At 41.7% G+C, this 17,740-nt stretch overlaps 1 protein-coding gene across 2 annotated transcripts; it reads right to left on the bottom strand.

The window, feature by feature from the left end:
• Positions 1-967: 967 nt before the first annotated feature.
• On the bottom strand, positions 968-8,955 carry vwa1 (von Willebrand factor A domain containing 1). 2 transcript variants are annotated; one of them, XM_080294588.1, is made up of 7 exons: positions 8,569-8,954; positions 6,403-6,523; positions 4,812-5,369; positions 3,559-3,882; positions 2,919-3,194; positions 2,449-2,724; positions 968-1,897 (listed from the first exon to the last, which is right to left on the bottom strand). In XM_080294588.1, the coding sequence occupies exons 3-7, from the start codon at positions 5,290-5,292 to the stop codon at positions 1,869-1,871; spliced, it is 1,386 nt and encodes a 461-aa protein (XP_080150714.1). In that variant the 5' UTR covers positions 5,293-5,369; positions 6,403-6,523; positions 8,569-8,954; the 3' UTR covers positions 968-1,868. The 2 variants fall into 2 exon arrangements, with proteins under 2 accessions (XP_080150714.1, XP_026009000.1); XM_026153215.2 differs by lacking the exon at positions 6,403-6,523 and having other exon boundaries at positions 8,569-8,955.
• Between the last annotated feature and the right edge of the window lie 8,785 nt (positions 8,956-17,740).

Below are 17,740 nucleotides of genomic sequence, written 5' to 3'. Positions count from 1 at the left end.
TTACATGTCTAGAGTTCAGTCAGTGTGTTTCCTGTTTTACTTTGAAGGTCCATGTCTCATGTCAGTATTTCTAGTTTTGCTTCCCTTGTCTCGTCCAGCCTGATTTCTCCCAGCTGTGCTCTCCTTCTTTGTCTCATTCCCTCGTTATCCCTCAGTATATTTAAGCCCTGTGTTTCTCTTTGTCAGTGTTGTAGTCTCCCTCATGGCTGTGTTTCCCTGTGTGTTAGTTATCCATGTCCCAGTTTAGTTTTGTTATATTTTTGTGCTGTTCTGCAATAAAGCAGCTTTTTGAGTTTAATTCCTGTGTGGTGAGTTTTGCATTTGGGTCCTTCTTCTGCCTGCACACAGCCGAAACATGACAAAATATAGTTTATCAATTTTTTTTTAGTTTTAGAATCTCCAATGATGTGATGAAAAAAGAAGTAACTGAAAACAACAACACAAGCTTGAAGGGCTGCTAATGTTACTGAAGTGTCCTTCCCCATGACACTGAACCATTTGTTTATGATGCCATGTACCTACAGAAAATCAAACGTGTCCCAAAGCATGACAGCAAATCTGTCACACACAACCGTTTTTCATCTAAAATTTAAAGGAGCCTCAACAGAGGTGTGCTACATTTTCCTCAGTGTTGTGATAGACTAAATCAGCTGCCTCGATAAAAAAATCACAGTAATAAAATAATAAACCAAAATGAAAAAAAGTTGTCTAAATTTATTTCAAAAGATCAATTCTAGAGCTTTGTTGTTTGGAGAAGACCCTGCACAGATTAGAGTGGCTTCGAGAGCAGGCGGAGTCTCGGTGTTCAAAATCAGTCACCTGGACTTTTAACACCTCCAGCTCAAAAAGCATCAGCAGTAGTTTTTAGTCTGTGAGGTCCACCTCCACACATACCCATCAGACTTGGCTGTTTTTCCAGTCAGTAGTATTGTTATATGCTAAAATTTAAAATAAACAACCAAATATGTAAACAAAATTACAAAATGACTTTATTGAAAGCTGGTATTAAATTCCAAAGGCAGTCAGCATAAAATACATGTTTTCAGTATACAGTAAAAGAGAAGCCTGTAATCTTTTCAGTAGGGGGCAGCAGAGACTAGCTATAAAAGAAAGTCTTAAAATGTAAAGAGCATGTCTGTGAAGAAGTTATAGATTCTTATATTTGCATGATTTTCAGATTAATAAATATTACTGGATGTACAAGACATCGGTAGAAGGCTACTCTCAGCTACACAGATCTGCACATCATATACAGCATCCCTCTACTTTCAGCACGTGGTTGGTGTTTTTATAATATCTTGAAAAGTCAAAGCAATCGTAACTGAATCTGCCCAAAGCTTTAATCTTTTGAATATTGTCAACTGAAGCAGAATTCATTGCATTCATCAAAAATGTAAATCAGATGTTTTCTGTGCGTTATGCGGATTTGGGGGAGGGAGCAGATTTGAACACATGGCCCGCATATGGTGGGAACCCCTTTTTCAAAACAAGCCACATAAAACCTCAACATTCCCATCACACCCTTCTCCGTAGCTGCGAAACACACCTACAAATTATGTTTCTTTAATGCACGTCCTTAATGTGAAGCATCATTTAGTACAGGGGCAAACCAGATGAGAAGATAAAAACAGGAAAGTAGTTATTCCTTTGTGTCGCAGATTGCAGTCAGCATGTGGCTGTTTTTCCCCCCCGACTACTCTTAAGTGTCCATAGCTTCCACATGAGTGTTCGGTAAGCCAACCCACACGTCACTCCTGGAGGATTTCCACAGAGGGGAAAGGCAGGGAAAAGAATTATGGATGAAAGTCAGCATTCTTCTCGCCTTCGTCCCTCCATGTTTGGTAAGGTACAGTTGCAGTCTCAGGGTGCTATGATTGGTAGCCATACACTAATGCATCTAAAGGAAAAGAAGGAAAGAAGCAGCTGAGATATTAGTATTTATACATTTTAAGCTCTCAAACTTACATACAAAGTGCACACATGGGGCATTTATTAAGGAATTAAAATAACTAACTGTGATTTCTGCTTCCACTCACAATACAGAGCAACTTTCACTTGCAGAGTTTGCTGCAGTGCAAAATTACATTTAAATAAGTAATTTTAAAGACTATTAATATTTAGTAGCTGTTGCTGGTGAGGCCTGTGGGTTACCCACCTAAACCAGGAAAAGGATCCCAGAGAAAGATGTTTTTTTTCAATGGTCTGATCTCAATAAACAAGACTTATGTGAACTCTGCTCTACTGAGGTACTAATTGAAATCTACTATATGCATGGTTTGATACTGTACCAAAATAGTGCATGAGTTTTTGCTTTGTATAATTTTTTAATTTTCTTTTGGCCTCAGTGTTTTGTAGAAAAACTTCAAACTAATCCATAATATATTAACCAACTAACTTAAAAAAAATTCAATTCCTTGGTGCTTTTTAATCTACCAGGCCCGCACTCACCTGAGTGAAACTGTGCCGTGCAACACAGTCCCTCTCCCCGTGCCGTCCGGTAAATGGGTGACACGCACACTCTAGCCGAAGGGGGCAGGTGCGTGAGCCGTGTTGAGAGGGAGTCGGGTGGCAAGTAGAGGGAGGAGCGCTGACCAGGGGCAGAGCTTTGCTGTCCCTCCCAGGTGAGCCAGTAGCCCCTCAAGCGAGATGTGCCACCGTTCCATTCAACCTCTACTGAGTCACTACCCACTGTAGTCAACTGGAGGTCTGCCAGCGCTGGAGTCACTAGAGACAGAGACCATTCAAAAGTTTGGTTATATTTCGAAAGGAAAGAGAACTATAAAGCAGTGAAGCAAAAAAACAAAACAGCAGGAGAACTGACCATTTCAGAACTGAACGGAACTACAATTATCTGGAATTTAGGATGCAGAATGAATAAGACAATGAAGGAGTGGGATTATGACCTAATTTGACCTCACCTTCTTGAGTGCACACTTTGACAGACATGGCTTTCTCCTTTCCTGAGGCGTGCCTGGCAGTAACAGTGACCAAGTAAGTGGTATCTGGTTGGAGGTTTCTGAGCAGAGTAGAGTTCTGACTTCGACTCAGTTGGACATAGTGCACTTTACCCGTGGGCAGGGCTGAATACTCAACAGAGTAACTCTCAACCATCCCTGGTTGGAGAGGACCCCAGCTGACCCGAACACTGCTTTGTCCAGGCTCGGAAACTGTTACCACAGCTGGGCTCAGCACCTCTGGTGTGTAAGAGAGACAAGAACAATTGCTGAGGCAGTAGAAAAAATATGAGGAGAATATGATGATTTTCACTTTGAATTTTTTCTTCTTCACCGAACCACAAAATAAAATCTTTTACACAAGCTTTTTAATTGCAGTGGATTTAGCTTTTATTTTCTTATTGTGGGCCTATAACAAAGACATTTCATTCAGAATGTCAACAAAATTGACAGTGTTGCATGCAGAACAGATAAAAAGAGCAAATTCCTAAATTTGAGAGACTGCAAAAGCAAATTAGAACTTTGACTTTTTATATTTATAGCAAACCACTGAAAAGGTTTTGTGCAACTTGCAAAGCAAGCGTATATATAGAGAGAACTCAACCTGGTCTAGTTCTGAAGGTGACATGGAGGTCGTTAAAGGCTTGTTCGTTGGACTCTGGTCTCAGTATGGCGATATAGTTGGTGTCAGGCTTCAGGCCAGTTAACCTGGCAGTGCTGGAATCCGCAGTCTGGGTAAGTCTCTGGTACGGAGGTCCTCCAGTGAATACATCAGGCCTACTGGTCTCAACCCCACCGACTCCTCTCCGAAGTTCTTTGAAGAGGATCTCATAGTGGCCCGTCAACCCGGACAGAACGGGTCGCCACTGCAGTGTGGCGGAGCTGGTGGAGACGTCTCGAACGTGAATTCGTTCAGCGCGGATGATCTCTGTTGGAGACGGCAGGATCTCGTGTTAGCGCGTGCACACGTTGTTGGGGTTGAGTTATCATTTTTAATTTTCAAAAAGGAGGAGAAATGATGGTGACAGGACAGAAGGAGCGCTAAAAATGCCTTGGCTTCAGTCAGCTACTCACATAGACTCCCAGACTTTGAAACCTAAATGCATTCACAGCGACAGCACTGAGACAACCTGAAATAGCCAACCCAGTGAGGCCCTGCAACAAAATAACAATTTTCCCAGATGCACTGATATCTGTGATTAAATCCTTATGCACCCAGCAAGGACTGATGCATTCCACCTTGTTCTACACAAGCCCTATTTTCTATTATGCATCATATCTTACAGCTGTTGTATAAATGCTGTAGTGACCCTTGTGAGTGTTATGGCAGTTACCTAATCCATCCAGAGAAATGGCTCATCTTCCAGGTCTCTATATATAAATATATATGTGTGTGTGTCATGTTGGGCATAGTGCTGGATGGAGCAGAAAGAGATGTTGAATCATTAATCCATTAATAGATTGGCCTATCTCATTACAGGGACTCATACACATGCACACAGAGTGTCCCGGCTAGTTGGTCTCCTTGTCTTCAAGAGCATGTGTGGAATTAGGGAGAAGCACAGAGAGACATGTAATACATCACTGAGGCAGGATATAAGTGTTATTGTAGCTGTTTGAATGGAAGGGGGGTTTCTCAAAGCTACTGAAGCGTACGAGCAATCCAGCTTTAATTGGTCAGGATCAATCATAAATAATATTTTTCCCAGTCTCTGTAGTACAGGCATGTGCAGATACACATTTTTTTATTGAGCAGAATGTGTGTTGTGTTCAGTCCAACAACAAATTCTAATTATCTGTTCATTCTTTAAATCTTTTATTTGCAACACATAAAGACACTACCCATGCTGTACTCACCAATAATGGCATCCCGGAATTCCTTTGTGATGATGCTCATATCGTCAATGTCCACAAAGTGCAGGTGGTCCTCCACAGGTGGGCTCACCACCTGCCTCAACACCTGGTAGTTGCCATGGCCAGTGGACACGACCAGCACGGCCACACCATCATCCCGAAGCTGGGCCATCGGTCCAGTCACATCCCCTGGTTTTACCCCATCAGTCAGCCACACTAGCACCCTCGGGAGATTTTCCCGGGCGCCGCCAGCCTTTCCAGGACGCAGGACCCACTCCTTCACCATTTTCAGCGCCTCAACTGTGTTGGTGTCCCCCCTGAGAGGCTTGATGGTTTTCAAAGCGGCCTGAAGGCCACTTTGGGTGCTGTATTTATCAAAGCCGAACTCGAGACGTGGTTTGGTGCCCACCTGCAGAAGTCCTACCCTTACCTGGTCCTCTCCCAGCGAAAAGGGGGAGATGAGCTCGGACAGGAAGGCTAGCATTCGGGAGTGCTCGTAGGATGACACACTCCCCGAGGAATCCACCAAGAAGAGGACGTCCCCCTCACAGCAGTTCAGCACTGTGGAGAAGCAACAAACATCAATACAGTCATTAATATGCATATCAGGCGAGCGGAATCAGTTACTGACTTGCGCCAACAACTCTCTATGATTCTGTTTTTCCACAGGTCTCTTTTCGTGCTTCCCTCTACACACATTTCCATCCTGTTTTTATGAGAGAGAAAAACAGTGTCACAGTGAACAAATCTTATAGAGAAAATTGTTTGTTTTACATGAAAGCAGAAGAAAGTTAAAAGCAAAACCCCCCAAAATAGGCTGTGGTTTTGGAGATAAGAAGACTGTAAAACAAACAGAGGAAGTACAAAACTGATGCAGGCATCATGATACTGTAACTTCAAAGTTGGATAATGGATTAAAGGCATCCAAGCACAAAGCTACGGGTGGATTATTTTTTTTCCCACTCCCTAATTTTGCATATCTTATAACAGAAGCAACAATGCCCAAAGTAGAGGAACAGGCATGACAGTAGCTGTGCTGGGTACTGGTGGGAGAGAGGGAGGGAGTGGAGAAAGGAGGCGGGACGAGGGAAATAAAAGGCGTTAAAAGGAGAGGAATGAAGCTGGGGGGTACTGCCAGTTTCATGTGAGGGATGAAGAGGAATGCTGGATGACCATATACAGAGCAGGAAACAGTAGCACAACAAGCAGAACTTAGCTTCAAATCTACAGATTGTGCACAGATCCAAAAGAAATCCTGCCTACTGTTAAAATCGTCACTCGAGAAATCAGAAACTTTTAAGATGAAGACTTTGGACTACACATATATGACTCTGCAGAAAATACAGTTATATAGGCGTGTAATTCAGTGTCTCATTTTTTAAATATGTCAAGGTCCAACGCTTGACATGAGGTGTGGACTAGGCTTCAAGGTGTTGAAAGCTGAGCAGCGAAGCATGTATACACACAAATCAAGCGTGTGTGCACACATGCCAGCCTGCATGCTTGCTGCCTTTTCCCCCTCTATCAACCTAAAGAATTCCTTACATCACTCTTGTTTGGAGCAAGAGTGCTGTTGCGTATAGGAGCCCCTTACCTCTGCGTTTGTGCAGGTACGCCTTTATCTTCAGACCTACTGCTGGAGCGAGCCATTTTATCGTTCTTTATTGCCGTGGTTGAATGCTGTCTCGGGTTATCGCATGCACTACAGATCTTAGCTAATGATGTGATGGAGAAAAATGAAGCGTGAGTAAAACAGCAAGCAGATCAGGCTGAGCACCTTACAAAAACATATGAGTATGTTATGAGGGGGTTTTTTGGGGCTAAAAACACAGTGAAGATTTAAATAGGTTGCATGTTGGGATGAGAACGATATGAAAAAGATAAAGCTTGAACAAGAGTAGAAAAGCACTATAGAAGTTTAAATGAATAAAATTGAGTGGTATTCCTGTCTAATTTTGCACATTTTCTTTAAATGACCTTGTTTTTGTACCGTTACATTCGCAGTGTAGTGGTGTCGCTGGTTTGACTGCAGCTCGTAATGCAAAAATCCCCCCTTGGGGTTTTGTCATGAGAAGCATGAAACTCTGCAAAATAGAAACATGCAGAGCTACCCACACTGGTGACGCTTTGTAACATGGGAACAACCAGAAGCAGCCAAAAAATATAAGGCACAGAATTGGTACCAGTGGTTGATGACTGGTCTCTGGAAGGTACAAGGCACTGCCTCAGTATAATACAATACAATAAGCTACTTCATTTTCAGACAGTCTAAGGTCTAAAGCAGGGGTGCCAAATATAGAGCCCAGGGGGCCCGAATCGGGCAGTAAACTGGGCAGCTTTGGAAAATGGGAAGGAGAGCGTTAATTCAGGATTTGTTAAAATGTAAGTTTTACAGCTTTTTCCTTCTGATAAAGATCTCTATACCACACTAAAGTAATCTACCTACTACATAAGTTTCTGGGGTTTTTTTGTTTTGTTTTTTACTATCAGCACGCAGTCAGAAAACAGATTTTCTGTTTACAGGACAGTCTGGATAATGAACTACTAGAACTTTGTTACACATTTATTTGTTAGTGCTGCAAGAATTCTCTCATGTGCAACATTTCTCTTGAAATTGCGCTTCTTTTTCTATTAAGACATGGGGTGGGGTTGAAACATAGACTTAAATGTCTTTACACAGGTCTGGCCCACTCACATCAAAGTAAACAGAAAATAAGTTTGACATCCTGGGTTTAGAGCATAGTATAACTTTACTTTTTGAGCCTTTATTAGACATATGGTTAATTATTAGTGATTTATAACTGTTGTTAAAGGTTACAGACATAAGACCTTTATTTAACTAGAGTAAAAACAGCAAGTACATTTATATAAAGCCCAATTACCGTAGACCAAGTTATCTCATCGTATCCCTATAAATGGAACAGCAAAGCATCAGCATATCCCTAACTACAGACACTCATAAATATCCACTCTCACTAAGAAACCTGCCGGTGCCATCACCACCTGGGGAAATCTCTGTCACTTTGCGGTCATGAGCTTTGCCAGAATGGCACAAAGGCACTGCTATGATAAGAGCTGATAGGATTGGTTTAGATTTGGAGTCTGCAAATCAGCAGTTACTGATCAGAATTAAAAACATCTTATAAAGAGGAGCATCTGCATGTTTAGAAAAAAAACCCATAAGATGCATCAAATCTGTCATTCTTTGCACTCTTGTGTTCTACTAACATTAACCAGAATTATCCTTTAAAAACAAAAAACCTTTTCCAGCAGACCTGGAGGTTATTTGGTCTTCCCCTTATTAGAAGTCTGTTGTAAAGCCCTGAGATGTCATCAACTGACAATAACCTGAGAATTCCCGGGAGCACCTGAAGCCATCCTCAGCATGCCTGCGTGGTCGATCAGAGTGCCCCCACCCATGCCCCTAGCCCTACTGTATGAAGTCGCTACTCCTGGCTGTAAGATTTCATCAACAGATAATTCAATACCTGGAGTCATGCCACTTTACTGAGAACACTGGTGTAATGTCAACCCCACCCTAATCCGCCCCGAGCCCAGCTGTATTCCTTTTATTATGTGGCACCAACGCTTTAAGTCGCTTTATTTACAAAAATTACAGATTATTGTGGCTCACATTGTTTTATTTGTAATCTTCCTCTTTTAAAAAAAATGTTTTTGTCTGCTAGTCGCTATCGCCCCCCTGTTATGCAATGCAAATAATTATAATTAGACTGGTTTCCACTGAATCAACGGCGCTTACCTCCTTCAGGTGGGCTGTTCTGTGCGGTTGAGGGCCGCAGAAGCAAACACATCAGCATCCACGCAAATAACATGTGGCCCTCCATCAGAACTCTTACGAGTTAGCTCCACGGAAGAAAATATATATGTGGGACAAATGTTAGGGCTTCTTCAGTCAACCATACATCCAGCCTGAGGAGCGCACTCCGGGTTAGTAAATCACAGGCAGAGGCATAATTCAGCCTGTATGAGTCACATTCAGCCCGGCTTTTTTTATTTTGCTTCTTATCTTTCTTCTTCTCTGACCATGACCACGCTGTCTGTAACCGGAGTCACTGGGAGTTAAACTTAAACTGGAGCGAAAACTTCCAGACTGCGTGCGTAAGGTTTGGACGCTCCTGATTAACCCAAACGCGCTTCGCCCGCGCTCGGGACACGAAGCGAAACCAAAAATTCCGGGAACACTTTCAAAATAAGATGTCTTACTGCGAAGCAAAGCGGAATGGATTTTTGCCTGAGAGGAACCAAATCGTTTTTTTTAAAGGGGGGGGGGGGGGGGGTGTCTTTAATGATTATGTTATTTTGATGTTAAGCAGCCTACCGCCGTAACAAAATAATACTATTAAGGGAAACAAACCCAGGCCCTTTTATTTTTATAACTGTCAAAATAATTTTATTTTACATTTTACAAATGTAAAAATAAATCATGTTCAGCGCTTCATTTTTAAAAAAATTTAAAACAGACATTAAACAAAACCTAAAAACAGTTCATTCAGAAGGTTTCCTTTCAGACTATCACTATTCCTCAAGAGTCAACCTTGTAATTTCTTTAAGTAGTCTTTAGGAATATTTCTCCAGAAGTCTTGAAGGACATTCAAAGCTCCTCTTTGGATCTTGGCTGCTTTTTGTTCTGCTCTCTGTCGAGGTGATCACACTGCTTCAATAATGTTGAGCTCCAGGCTCTGTGGAGACCAGTCCACTGTGTGTTTCTATCCAGGTATGCCTTTACTGGTTTGGCAGAGTGTTTTCTATGGTTGTCATGGTGTCATAAAGCTGCTAATCAGATTCTTTCTGCCTTGTATTGCATAGTGGATCCAAATCTGATGGTACCTTTCTGCATTCATAATTGCATCAGTTTTGACAAGATCTCCAACACCACTGACTGAAATGTAGCCCCAAACCATGACTGAGCCTCCACTGAGTTTTACAAATGGCTCCAGATTCATCCTGACCTCTTCAGTATGGAGTAGCAAAACTTTAACCAAAAAAATTAAAATCACTCCGTCACTGGAGTAATTGGAACTCTCCAGAAAATAATTTAAAAATCTAGTCTTTTAAGGCTTCAAAAACCCAATGTTCTCAATTAGTATCATGTTATATGGGGCAATGGGGTTCTAAATGAAGCAGAACTAAGGTTTCACATACTTCACAAACAAGAGCAGGGTTCATGTGGGAGAAAAAGATCATATCAACTTGGATTCAAGCATATGTATCAGTGCTTGAACCCAGTCGTGAAAACATTAGTAAGTTTGTTTGGATGTGTAGCCAGCCACTTTCATGATTCTAATGCTTTGCTAGAAAAGTCAACTTTTTTGAAACTGGAAAACAAAGTTTGCATGTGTGGTGTGGTTGCATGATTCCCAACATTTCCCAGAACATTTAAACTGCCTATAAACTTGTTTCTGCACAGCGTGGAAAAGCAATCAAATCAGTCAACACTGCTGAAGCATGTGAGCAACTGATCCGTTTATTTTGAAGGTAGGACTCCTTGAACTTCCTCGTGGTTACTGTTACTTGACACAACTCGCTCTTTAGCTTTTCACTCCTCCTCTCTCCTGTCTCCCCTGTAACTCAGAATAGTAAATAGGCTCCACTATCCAGGCGTCAACATCTTGAATCTGATCCAGGACAAGAGTTAAGTCTTCAGATTACCCCATTAACAGAGTCTGGAAATAGAGAACCCACCAAAAAAGTCACTTAACAGTTTTTTGCTCACAACTCATTAAAAGGACTCGCCAAAGGGAAGAACTGTCTAATACAGGGTTTGTAACAATTGAAAAATTCAGAAATACGAATAGAAACAAAGGATTTGTACAAATATAACTTTTTTTTATTATATATTGTCTTGTGACATACTTGTAGATTTTGTCCTCAAAGAGTAATATTTAGACTTTTGCATTTATCTTATTTACTATAACGGTAAGACTACCAAGTATTCCAGCTATCCGAAAGATTAAGGAAACCTCTGGTTTACCAAGAGCAACCACAAATACTTTCAGCATTCAAACCACTGGGAGTGAATCTGTGAAATTACACGGCACACAGTCTTGAGAGTGGAAAAAAGGTAAACAGCTCTCCATGCAGACTATTCTCTGTGTTCAACCATTGTGCCTTTTTAAAAACTAAAGTAAGATTTACATGTAGAAAGTAAATAAAGTGGAAAATTACGCACAGGCATGCATGAAGTCACCTACTGTATGATTCAACATGGAAACTATTAATATTGTATGTGTGTGAGAGACACAAACAAGGAGGAAAACGGACTGTAGGAGGGAATAAATGGATGGAAGAGGATGTTAGAATTCAAGTGGGACCAAACAAAGCTCTGAATTCTTCTGTGACGCATCGTGTTCAAATACTTGTATTCTTCCAGTAAGACACTGACAGTAGGCACGCCCATCCCAATACACACACCTAGAAACTAAACAACCCCACTACAGTGCAGTCAGTGATTCAGAAGCATTATGAGAGCTGAAATTTCTTTATAATCATCTGTATTGGAAACATTGTGTAATTGTAACTGGCGATAAAAGACAAGTGCAAACATTGAATCATGCTTGCTTGTATTGTGTCATGATTTAAGAAAGAGTCGGACGTCCCTGACAAATTATGTTTGTGATGAGTTGGACATATTTATTTATTTGAATGCAGCCTTGCTAAAACCGGGCCCAAAGCTCCCTGTCACATCACGATCCATTTACACTCTGCTGCTTCTGCTCAACAGACATGCAACATTAATTTCTCTGTGGTTTTTTTGTGGACCTCTCCCTCCAGGGCTGAACAAGTTCTCACAAGCACAGTTGCGGTCCCCATGGTCATTGACACTGTGCCGGATGATTTTTACAGTCTCGTCAGTGAGCTGTAAATCACTTACATTCAGTATACCCCACTCACAGTGACGCGTGTGTGTATGTGCATGCGAGCAGTAAATAGCCTAATATGTATGTGCGCGCACACACACACAGCAACACATTTCTGTCCATATTTCACACTGTCAAACATTGCATCAGTTGTGCAGTGCGTGACCAACTTGTGCCGAGGACACAAACTGTGTTAGTGTTTGATATTGCACTGAAATCCACAGAAATGGCCAGCTGTTTCCACCCAGCACAGCCTCATGTCAACACACTTTCTACCCCTGGCTTGATTACTGTACATTGTCAGTTTATGCGACCTTTACACAGACTTGTTTATGCTCATTTGTGCGCACCTTCATATCCTTGCAGGGGTAACGAATACAAATCTTTTAAGAGGGACAACAACAGCGGAATAAACTTGAACTTTTAGCTGAGGAAAAATAGCTGCAGAGGGAATGGGTGGGACGGGAGGAGAGGCGAATACAGTAAGATGTCATCGAGGCAATGGAAGAGTTTACAACATTTTGTTCATCACAACACTCAGAGCGGGATAACAGGAAGCCTGAAAACAATTTTTAAGCAGCTCCAGCTACTGCTCCTTTAATAGTCTCTTGTAAATTTGGCCTACAGTGATTGTGGCTACCCCTTAAAAATTTGTCAGCAGAGGATTTGGCTGCTTATAGGAATGCCACTTTTTGATGGTTAAGTAGAATTCCACAGAGTTATATTTGCCAGTGTTTTTCTCTGCCTTCTTGTCAGTCTATGGTATTTAAGGTTTGGTTCACAGCAAACTCTTATGCAGATTTCTGGAAGACGAGCAGGAATGTTGCCCTCTTCTCAGTGAAAAAAAGACTGCAAGAAAAGCCCCCATGAAACACTGATTTTGGAGAGGAATATGCGTGATGTAGTTACAGTGATGGATAAGAGGGACAAATAAAATGGATTCCAAAAGCAGAAAAATCTTGCCAGCTTGGGACTTTTCAGGCAAATGGAAACCGGTTTTGTTCCGTATAGCCCAGAAGCCTCTTTGCCTCCTGTGCAGTGGATTTTGAGAAGATAAACAAATAATAAAGCCATTAAACTAAAAATATAGACAGGAAAGTCTAAGGGATTTCCCATCAGTGGGATGTGCAGATGAGTACCCACTGCCTTCCTGAGCAACACAACCCCATCCCGTTCTGCGTCAGAACTTCTTTCCTGCCCCCACCAACCATTATCCTGTATATGTCCATAGTGGCTCGTATTTTGAGCTAATCAAAGGCCTATCCTAAAGTCTCAACTTTTACATCAAAAAGTGTCAGTCAGTGTAAAAGTGAGCCAATACTGGTTTTATAGGATCCCTCTTCTAGAAAACCTTTGCTCTTTGCAAAGTGTTCCAAGAAGCTAAGATTTAACTGTATCCAGGGAAATGCTCAATCATCTCTTTTCCCCAAACAAATACGACAAGTTACATTAAACACAAGCGACTGTCCAATTCTTTGCGTGATTTCAGAAGAACAAATCAGACTGTGTATTTAAGTTTGGACAGAAGCACCCGTGCCTGCTTACTATCTTTGAGCAAAACTGTATGCAGCCAGAGCCATCTCACTAGTTAGAACATCTGTTTTGCAGTAATCAACAGCCAGCGAGTCTCCACGCTAGTGAGGCCAACACCCACTGTATGTTTCCACACTAAAATTTCACATACGGCCTTCGGCTGTGCCAAGTTGGGTCACTGGAGTTTTGCCCTTTTACCAGGCCCAGCTCCTTTAGAGGTCGGCTCAGACAATGGTCTTACTGTGCTGAGGATTGCCAGACAGAGTTTATTTACAGATGGAAGATAAATCCACTCATTGTTTTGGCCCGGTGTTAATACAAAGTCATCACAGCGAGTTGGTTAAACTTAAGAGAACTGGCTGACAGTGTAGAGTCAAATTTTCAATTGCACCTACCAGCTGAGGTAAAAAACAAACAAACCAAAAACCCTATTATTTATGAAGAAGCTGACAGAAAGAACATTTAAAGGGTAAATTTAACAGCACAGCAGCATGTAAGAAGCCCTTAATGAGCCTGAGGTCCTTTGGAAGGGGTCTACGTCCTCAATAGAGGAACCCAGACCACAAGAGTTCTGCTTTGTTGTTATAGTTCAGCCAATTTTTTTTTAAAAAGTCATTCCATTCACAGCTCTCTCATTCTGCATAACACAAAGGTCTTCATCCAACAGAACAGAGTGCTCAAAGAACCTTTAATGCTTACCAAAAGCAGAGAAATACTAAAGTCCCACTTATTCAGAAACCACATGAGAAAGGTCATTGGCGGTGACTCATCGATGTCAGAGTTCTCTGAGCGCTGGCTGCACTCGTGCGGCCTGTGGGAAGGAGGATGGTAGGCTACAGTTGGCTGAATGTAACAGCATTTTCTCACATTCACAGGCAAACACAGCCCAGTACTGTGCTGAACTGTGTGTTTGTGCCTGTATTCACGGAATAAGTCAATCCTGTAGTTTCTTTCCTGCCTCGTCTTCTCAAATCTTTCTTTCATTCTTTCTTTTTCATTCTTCCCCAGAATATCCCTCTCCCCAACCGCTTTTAATATTGCATGCCTATCATTGTCCTTTCTCTTTTTCACAATCCCTCTTTCGGTTTGCTCTTTTGGCCACGGCAGACAGCAGCTGGATTCTCCATTCTCTCCTCCCTTTTCAGTTCCTCACCCTTTTATTGCTCCTCATCCCGCGCACTTTCTCCTCAACAGACTCACATGCCTTCTACCATTAGTAACACATTTGTATACTATACAAATGCACAAGTACACTGACAGAGATCTACACATATGTACGTACACGCACAAGATGTGGCTGAAGTCACTTTTGTGGTATGTCTGAGGGTTTAAAAGAAGAAGGGATGTGTTGTAATTACAAGTGCGTCCAGAGTGGAATCTGTTAGGGCAGGTTGAGTTGGGGGAGGACCTGGCAACCTATCAAAGGTATCAGTGAGGCAAACCAACCCCCTCCCTTACATCTCTGTTCTCTAAAGGAGTGCTCACATGAAAAGATGATGCACACAAAGGTTTATGTAATGTTCCGAAGGACATTTCGTGCTGCAGACGCTTTAAATCAAGAGTGACTGCGAGGTTGACATCTTGAAGAGCAAACGCCTCACCAGGTCGGACAAACAATCTGCAGCCCTTTAAGGACAGAAACAGGGCAGCTGTGCCAGCCAGCCCATCCCGCCTTTCCCTGCAATCACCTGTCATCCACATCCGCTGCCTCCCATGTTAAGCCTGGGCCTTTCACTACTTGGCACATACAACACATGCTCAGTTTATTTCTCTCTCTGTTATCAAATTCTTACTTCCTGCTCTTTCATCTAAAAGCACATACACACCCAACACAATGCCCCACAGGTCATAAACTCCACTCTGTCTTGGTTTCATACAACTCCCCTCGCGTGGAGCGTTGAGGTGACAGAAAGAAGAAGCCTGACATTGTCTGTTAGCGAAAACGCTGCGAAGCGGGGAGACAGGAGAGGTGTTTTGTTTGAACTTGTCTGGCTTGAGTTTTGCCTGTCTGCCTGTGTGTTTTCCAATGAGTAATCCATTGTAAGACTGAACACACATATGTACACACACAGCTCTAGTACAAGACGGAAGAGGGGTTTTAGTTCAGGTGTGATCGATTGGCGAGATACGAAGGCTGGGTTAAAGACTTTGTCTTGTTCGTGTGCAAAAAAATACCTAAAGTTCCAAGGTTGGAAAAAAAGTGTCAATATTGGCTGCTAGGCAATAATGTAAACATTAAAACTGTCAGACAAGTGTTTTGACTGGTCCTCTCTTAAGTCCAGACCACAATATATCAACAGCTACAGGATGGACGGGCATTAAATATTCACTGTACCCAGAAGATGATTCTTCTGTGATCCCCTAATGTTTCTTGCATTTACCGCTAACTGCAGATTGTTGCTTTTGAATAAAAAAACTAGCATTAGTATAAATTTCATGGGCAGATTGAATGGTGGCAAACTTAAGTTTCTATGTAAGATCAAAAATAATATATTTTCCACAACAGTCTGGGATGAATTACCAGAAAGACAAACCCCCTTTAGCCCCAGGCACACTTTTTTTTCTTACCACACATTTGAAAATGGTAGCAGGCTAACACACAAAACCACAGGCAAGACTATGTGCATGCTCAGTAGCATGTTCTTCTAAGAATCTAAGTAACTTAAAAAGATGTCAAAAAAGTTGACATATGAAATATTTCAAATAGGTTACAGCAGTGTATTTGGAAACCACAACTGTTAAAGACAAAATAAGTAGATCAAAAATATAACGCAGGGATTTGAAAATGCTCCTTTCCTTACAGCACTTGTGTGGAGACACAGGCAGATGGCAGATTTTTGAACTCCTGTGTAAAAGCACTCTGTGTGGAATATGTAGGCAGTTGCAAAAAATTTATATTTGCACATCAAGGTACTTGCCTTTGCAAGCATGACTGAGACCACACATTTGATAGATCAGAGTTAAGCCTGCCCAGCGGTAAAACAGTTAATTTTAATCCCAGCAGTGCTATAAAAAGTAGCACCGGTGCGCTGGTAACAGCAGAAATGTGTTTGCCAGGGACACTGAGGGCAGGTGTGCAAATACATAGCCTGAATTTTATGCAAGACGGCGCAGCGGTTCACCTCGTATTATCTTTTCTACCACTGCTTTTCAACACTCAAGGTTTTTCAAACTCATATCCTGGGCTTTTATTTTTCCCTGATTACAAGTTGAGACAAGCTGAAAAGGTTATGTCTGTAAGGCTGATAAGTCATCGGGGTCCTATTTAGCAACTCTTTACAGTGCCTCTAATCTGTATATTGTCTGTGATTAGCGGTGCTGTACTTGCTGTGTTTAATGTATGAATCATTATTCAAACTATTCAAGAAAGAAATTAAATAAATAAAGACATGCCACTGTATATATCATCACATCATACATAGGCTTGTGTATGATACTCTTGGGGCTGTATAAACAGGATGGCTCTGAGGGTCAGACAAATACGGCTCACATAGGTTTGGAGATTCCTCTGTGACAAGGCCCGGATATTATTATGACAAAGTACCCACACTGTACTGGCTGTTCTTTCACACAAAGACCTGGTGGGAGTGTAATCCACCTTTGCTCACATATCCTGTGTTTGCATTAGTCTTTGTTTTTGGGTTTGTTTGGTTTTTTTTGTTTTTTTTGAGGGGGGGTGGGGGGTATACAGTACAAGTGGAGGAGCTGATGACACAGACGGGAAAGGAGTGAGAAGGCAAACACGCAAACACAAGATATACGAGAGAACATCAGCCATAACACAGACCACAGAGTGCATATACAAGGTCTGGGTAAAATACACGTGTAATAAACATTTTGGGACGAGGTCAGAGAGACCTCTTAGAAGAGTATTTCAAAAGTGGATCCACTAAACCGAGCTATTTCAGCTTTGTGTTCAGAGGAACACAGTTATAAAAACAGAAATAAAAAGTAAGAAAGTAAAAAAATGACAAAGAATGAGGGGAAAACAAAGCTCGTGAACCAAATGTTGCACATTAGACAAATGTTCCCAGGCCTTCCACTAGGAAGAATAAGATATACACTGAAAGACAAAATAACGGTTGTTTGAAAAGGTTCAGGGACCTTTTTCTGAACCTTGTAGAAGATGTGCATTCATCCGGAGGTCACTTGGAACAGCTGTTTCTAGGGAAGCATGCAGTTTTTGTTTTGTATAAATTGACTGGAGGCTATGTTATGCTGTGTTAATCTGAACATTTTACTTTAATACTTCATTTATCATGTGCCTTGGCCTTCCTTTCCCCCAAAAGACTTGCGTTTGAAGTATATATATATATGTATATTTACATATGAGCCTATCCATACAAGCAGGGTCACCAGTCTGTTGAATAGAGATCTGCTGAATAGCCAGAGAGAAGCACACAGATACAGGGGGAGCATGCAACTCACAGCCAGATGGTGGATTCAAACTCAGGACCTGCTCTCTCTACTTCTCTGAGGCATCAGCGTTAACCACCATGCTGCCACCCCTCCCCTTTTTTA

The sequence above is a fragment of the Astatotilapia calliptera genome, chromosome 20, assembly GCF_964374335.1.
Source record: "Astatotilapia calliptera chromosome 20, fAstCal68.1, whole genome shotgun sequence".
Lineage (NCBI taxonomy): Eukaryota > Metazoa > Chordata > Actinopteri > Cichliformes > Cichlidae > Astatotilapia > Astatotilapia calliptera.
This window is presented reverse-complemented; position numbering and strand designations above follow the sequence as displayed.

What these genes read in the sequence shown, in the direction of transcription:
- vwa1 (XM_026153215.2), bottom strand. Translation starts at nt 8,653, where the DNA reads ATGGAGGGCCACATGTTATTTGCGTGGATGCTGATGTGTTTGCTTCTG. An exon ending in GAACAGCCCACCTGAAGGAG is followed by an intron (nt 5,370 to 8,568) that starts GTAAGCGCCGTT and finishes GCTTCTCCACAG; the next exon opens with TGCTGAACTGCTGTGAGGGG. An exon ending in ATTCCGGGATGCCATTATTG is followed by an intron (nt 3,883 to 4,811) that starts GTGAGTACAGCA and finishes CGTCTCCAACAG; the next exon opens with AGATCATCCGCGCTGAACGA.